A 6,869-nucleotide genomic window follows, 5' to 3' on the forward strand; every position below is an offset into this window, starting at 1 on the left:
TCAGACACAATGAAAAATATAAATGATATATGACATTGTGATATGTCACATATAGTTTATTTTATTTTATTTTTTTTTTTCGTTCTTTTGCATATTCTTATTAGGTCATGAAGTTCTAGTTACTGGTGTTACTAATTTGTGCACTCAATAGCACACTGTAAGATGAAGTAATGCAAATGGATAGAGTATGTCATAATCAGTATTATAAAATTAGATCATGTTAGATATACTTTTACTATGTGACTTAGAAAGATACAAGATTATAACAAGAAGTTAAAATGTAGTAATAGTTTTCAACATGTACACTGTATAAAATGTTGTCCTCATGGGCTTTTGGCATTCAGGATATTTCTGAAATAAAACTTTGAATCTTTGAAACCTTTATTAAACATAACCGGTAACAATGAATTACTGTCGCACACGTATTTCATGTCAACTTGTGTTTCGTGTCGCACCTACATACTAAAAAGACATTGACCTTTTGATATCGAAACATAACAAAGAAACTCTAAGAAAATTATTTATCGTGAAATTAAATATAATGCCTTTCATTAAATCCATTGTGTTTTAACTTATTTCATCATTTTCCAGTTTATTTTTCTTATACATTTTATAAAAATACAAGAAGCGCCGCAATGCGACGGAAACCAGCCGTGCGTTCATTACCGAAAACGTTCGCCAACGTTCGCGAACTACACGAGAGTTCTCGTTAGTGAACGATATGCCCGCCACGAGCGTTCTTAGCCAATCGCGAACGCTTTTGTGACATAGCTCGCTTGACAAACCAAAATGGCGGACAGGTAAATATTGTGTTCAATTTATTTTACATTTTTTATTTTTTTGTTAATTTATGCAAATTTTTTTGTGAGTACATGCTTGGAAATCAATTATCAAGTTAACAGTCTTTGGTCTACTGTGATAAAAATGACGTGGGAGCTCTAGCTATTATTATGTCCGCGGAAAACAAGGTAAGAATAGCTCACGATCAATTTTTAAAAAGTTAAAAGTCGAAAACATTTACATTTGGTAATATTTTCTCATTGCTATTTTTAATTTAGTTGTGTTATGTAACTAAAATTATTTATTATTAAGTCTGCCGTCGATCGAGCTTGTTTAGGGTTTTTTTTTTAAATTGTTTTCAGTGATTTTCTTTAGGAAAAAAAAAAACACAACCTAAACAATAAAATTATAATTAAAAGAGGAAAAACTGAAATAAAATTACAACAACTGCGTATGGAATTTAACAACACATTAACAAATTTTCAATTCAAATTAAAATGCATTGTAAAAATCAGAGGCAAACTATGCAAAAAGAGGGACGTCTTTCAGTCAATTGAATTACTAAAGCAAGTGGTTAGCTGTACTGATAGGAAGAGAAATAAACAAAAATAAACTGAACATTTTCATGGACGATATAGATGTAATACTATTGTAATGATTTTTTATGGTGGCCATTGAAAATTCCTTTAATCACTGTTTATTGATGCAATGCAGCTGTTTCCCTGATTGCATAAGCACGCTGGGTCAATCACAAACTTAACACATAATTTACACTGGCGTACGAAAAAGCTATATTTAAGGTGAATTCATTTGTGATAGATCTACTCTATTTATTTAGATTTAATATATATTATCATTCTTTGTGCAAGTTACTGGCTTCATTATTGCATTTGTTTGGTATTGAAAATATGCTGTAGCGCTAGCCTCAACAGTGTGTAGGCTAGACGTACATGATTCACATACAGCTAAAACATTTGGCTAGGAAAAAAATGACTGGAGTGGGATATGTTGAATCACTTGGCTAAATTCCCAAGTTGTCAAATGTAGAGTAGGGGTGTAAACTTGTGCAGAAGTCTTGGATGATGGAACTACCTTCCATTTCCAATAATGTGCAGAGATGATGTATTTTTCTAGTTCTCTAACTGAATATATATAGGATTATAGACATTGTTACATGCAGTATGTTTATGTACGGTAGTGTACTGTGCAGCACAGCTGTTAATAAGTACATACACCGTGATTTCCCTTTAATAAATTCACGCCTCTTGTAACAGTAAAAATTGGAAAAGAAAGAAACAAACTTTATAAGCTTTATTTCAAGGAAATCTTAAAGCTACGAAGTACTAAGTATATATCGCTTGAGACTTCCAGTTATTTGTTCATTCATTATTACTCGACACTCGGTCTAAAGAGGATTTCTGTTAAGTATGTACTGCTGACTTTTTCGATTTCTATTTGTTAGTGATAGCATTTCTGAATTATTATATCCTCCGAGAGTCGGCCCATGCTTTAAGTTTTTTATTATAGGACTGAGTTAATCAATGCTGTGTTAGTATAGGGCTGAGTTGACCCTTTACCAACACTGCAAACTGCCTCCATGGTCTAGGGATTTGAGTCAATGACTTCTAATCCAGTTAATTCTCTGGCAGGGGTTAGATCCCCGGAGATGCTGTGGTAGTTTAGCGCGGAGGAAGGTAGTCTAGTACTGGTGTAACTCTAGGATTGATGGTTAGGAAACTACCCGTCGATATAACTGAAATACTGTTTGAAAAAGGCTTTCTTCCTATATGGATCAATGACAATAATCTTTGTTTTTATTGTTTTAGCTACAATATGGTCAGCAATGGTTATTTGAGGGATTTAACTTTAACATTCCCAGATGGAAAAACTGCAACAGTGACTGTCGATTTGCCAACTTACAGATCTGCTGTAGAAGAAAATGGTAAAATATTATATGTATAATACATATAGATATATTTCTGTTTAGATTTATGCCATATTCATGATATGTTGCACATGTCAGGGACATCAATGTTTTTCACTCATAGGTTCTCAGTGTCCGTGGCACAAGTTTGGTCTCGGGACTGTCATTTAGTGATTTACAGAAGTAGTGCATCTGAAGACCCCTTAAACTCGCCAACTATTTTAGTATTTCCTAAACCGCTCATTAAGTAATGTTTTATCTGTCTAGCAATGATTTTATGCATGCACCATTCGCTTTCAAGAAAAATAACTTACCATATTTATTTAATACAAGCATTTTTGCAAATATACATTTTAAAAATCCAAACAATAATTTTTGCATCAGATATATAGCTTTATTCACTTTAATGGTAACTTGGAAACTTTTGTATAATAACATTAGGTCTTCTGTATAATTTGGCCAAGTTTTCTATTTAAGAATCCCAGTTTTTAAGCAAGGCATGGAAGTTTCTTGTATCCACTACAGGCTATTACATAAACATGTCTGATAATTTTTACTAAATATTACAGATTGACATAAGTGAAGTTGAGTCAAAGTTAAATTATTAGATTAAGTAGGAGGCCTTGCCTTGAAATTAATTGTGACATACATGAATGGTTGTATTTTGAACTGCTGTTCAACCTTAAAGGAACATGTTTCACTCGTTTGTTAAAAGTAATTTGGTATAAAGAAAAACAGGTGTAAAAATCTGAATATAATTTTTGTCCTTTTCTTATTTTCAGATCAGTCTGTCATTGATGAAATTGTGAAGAATTACAATGAGATACAAGCGCAAGCTGAAGGTAAGAATCGTGATATATGTCCATCATATAACATATTGCCAGTTTGAACAGTATTCTGGTAACGGGCAACATTATTTACAGGTTCAAAATGAATATTAAGCTGAAGTTTTTTATAATTTCCCTTGGAACTCATCTTCCATTTAAACTCCTGCATACTTTAGCATTTTACTTCCAAGGAAGTCATTTAAGTTAAGCATATATTAATATATATCTGTTTGTTTAAATGTAAATTGTCTGGATTGTGTCTGAAGAAAGTCTGCAAGACACTTTCAAGCTACACTACCCCACACATTGTAGTTTGGGCGTTTTTGAAAGAAAATGTCCTCAAAAGATAAAATGTTACCACAGGCTTGTATATTTATATGAAACTTTGTCAAGGCTGCTTACTATTGACAAAAGTGCAGCATGCTCTAGTCTCTATACATAAAAATTTTTCTTTTTCAAGGTGATGTTATTCAATCCAAAAAAACTGTGCATCAGCCAGAGTTAGAAGTTAACACAGCTCACCAGCCAGAGTTAGAAGTTAACACAGCTCACCAGCCAGAGTTGGACGTTAACACATCAGACAGTGACAGTAAGTTAAGATTTTTTAAAGTATTTCTGATCAGGCTGAAATTTTGCATACCTTATGTAAAAAGAAAGTGGTGAATGTTTCTAACCGCTGTGGTTCATATACTGCCAGGGACTGAAGATACTTTCATGCAAGGAAGCTGGGATCAAGCTAGCTCACATAATATTGATGGTTCTATTGGGTGCTAACTTGCGTCTTTAGAGTACAGAATTACTTAAAGTGTGATCGTGTAAGAAGCTTTAAGCTTTATTTGACACTATCGAAATTGTGTCATGCATACCATACAGTACCATGATTGGCTGTATTCGTAGAAGAAAAAAAGTTTGTCACTGTTTGGTTTTAGAACCTATGCTCCGCAGAGAAATATTAAGAATACTTGTCTCCATGTTATTGTCTTAAAGGAACTCCACTGAGGTTTATAAGCCTAAAATCATAAAATTTTAATTTTTCACATAAATAAACGTGAGCACTTAAAACAGAAATATAAATAAAATATAACCAAGAAATATATAAGACATACATTGAAAATCATATCTTATTGCTATGCTCAGTCCGATTCGAGTGAAAAGCGTTTAAACGCTTTTCAATTTTGGGTCATTTTTCACTTTTTATAATAATTATTCTGGAAAAATGGAGCGAGCTAATGATCTGATATTCTGCACATAAGTTATTAGTATAGATCTACATCAAATAGCGTAATAATCTTAAACAATTGCTTCCAGTCCAGTCATGTCAAAAAACCTCAGTGGAGTCCCTTTAATTTTTCTCTTGGTTTGCTACCATGTTAAGAAGTTTTGGACATGGGATGAAGTACTTTCTTTACTAAACAATTATCTTTTTTTTTTAGGTCAGTCTAAAGAGAATATTAGCCAGTCAGAGTTTAACATTCACACTTCAGACAGTAAGTTAATTCTCTTTTTATGTTATTACTGTACAATTACACATTTATTAACTTTGCATGAATAACACAAACAAGGTCTTCCCTTTTGGTTTTTACAAGTTTGTCCGCCAAAATGCAGGGGGTGCATTTTATGAAAGGGGAATAAATTTGGAGGGTCACTCGCCCGAAAAACAGAATTCATCAAAGCTTGCGGTGGATATCCATATCGTTTCCCTCTGCCGAAAACAATAAGGACAAATGCAACATGCTTAATGAATTAAATATCAGTATTGTATTTGTTATGTTTTCATTTTCATTATCGTTTGTTTTGATATTCTTTCTAATTTTAAATGAAACAAAAAACAGTGATCAGGAATTTTTAACCAAAATCTGTTTCATTATATTGATTTTATAAGGCTTCCAGTTTCAGGGTAAGGGTTACAGTTTGGACTGAAGTTGACATACTTTTGAAAAGCATTGTCTTACATGTGGAATTATTAATATCTATGATATTTTTTTCAGCTGTAAACTGGAGACATGAAGAGGTGATGCTATTAATATCACTGTATGCAGATCATCAGGATATGTTTAGCAGCTCTGCTTACAAAGCCTTTCAGGTTTGGAGGAGAATAGCAGAAGAGATGGCTACAAAAGGTTATAGGTTTACTGGTTTACAATGCGACAAGAAGTTCAGATCATTGAAGTACAGGTATGTAGATGCATTGTTTCACAAGGGGTCTTAATTAATAAATTAGTCTTACTTATGTCGCGTCTGTGGAAATCTTAAAAGCCTGTGAAAGAAAAGTTACCAAATAGACAGCCTTTTTATTAAATGATGGTGCAAAGGATTACAATGCCTTGTAGTTCCTTAACTAAGAGTTTATATACCACATCAATATTATGGGATCCATACACCAACAACATTAATATATATTATTCTTTTACAGTTCGTTGCCTCATAATGGTATGGTACGAAATACTTTGATTTGATTATTCACTTAAAGTCAATCTGTCTCTATAATGAGAAACAGTCCTATATTAATTCTAGTGTCAAAGGGAATGTTACCTGTTTCTTCTAAAGGTTTTAATTTTAGTCAGACTATGAATGGAAAGCAGCAGTGGTAATTTACAATGCACATGCACTGTAAAGAGTTCTAATTTGATAGAATGTGTCTTTAGTTGTTAACTAACATTATTTGTTCAATTATTCATTATCAGGTACAAGACGATTGTTGATGCCAATGAGAAGAGTGGAAGAGGTAGACGAAAATGGGAGTTTTTCGAGGCGATGGACGAGTTGTTGGCGGGGGATCCATCAGTGAGGCCTGTTTCAGTTCTCTCCTCCACAAAAGGTAATCATACATTTCTAAACTGATAAATAAAAAATAAAGGAAGGCTTAATGTTGACACAGAATAAGCTATTAGGAAAGTTGAATTTCCAGTTGTTCTCCATTTTTGTCAACTTTCTAGTGGTTGCATTTTTGCCTTGTTTGTCAACAAATTTGTTCATGATGTAGGTCAAAGTAATTTTGTCAAGGGCATGTCTGATTACAAGCATTTGTGTTTACTACATTGACATTATTAAAGATGATACACAATATTGGCAAAAACAATTAACAAATCAGATTGCTGTCTCCTTTATTTGCTAAAAACAATACTTCAACATGAACTTGAAATGCCTTTTGGTAAGTGGTGACTGTCCCAGATTTTTTAATGTGATATAGTTTTTGTGAGGTAAAGGTACTTTTAATTGTTGATGTTATGAAGCTGGCCTGCTGGAATTGTGAAGAGGCTTTTTCAAATTTTTAGAGGCCTTAAATTAAAGGAAAATAGCCCTTACCTGAGATACTATTAAAATTTTGTGCAATTTCC

The 6,869-nt window shown here is 32.9% G+C and overlaps 1 protein-coding gene across 2 annotated transcripts; it reads left to right on the forward strand.

Moving 5' to 3' along the window:
- Positions 1-652: 652 nt before the first annotated feature.
- Positions 653-6,349, forward strand: LOC132744920 (uncharacterized; the record flags this gene model as incomplete). Of its 2 annotated transcripts, none has more annotated exon segments than XM_060733713.1 (7): positions 653-800; positions 2,607-2,722; positions 3,487-3,546; positions 3,992-4,120; positions 4,965-5,018; positions 5,520-5,706; positions 6,216-6,349. In XM_060733713.1, coding segments are annotated over 7 exon segments (691 nt in total), but the record flags the coding sequence as incomplete, so codon positions are not given.
- Between the last annotated feature and the right edge of the window lie 520 nt (positions 6,350-6,869).

Source organism: Ruditapes philippinarum, unplaced genomic scaffold, assembly GCF_026571515.1.
Source record: "Ruditapes philippinarum isolate M1 unplaced genomic scaffold, ASM2657151v2 ctg15641_1_1_1_1, whole genome shotgun sequence".
NCBI lineage: Eukaryota > Metazoa > Mollusca > Bivalvia > Venerida > Veneridae > Ruditapes > Ruditapes philippinarum.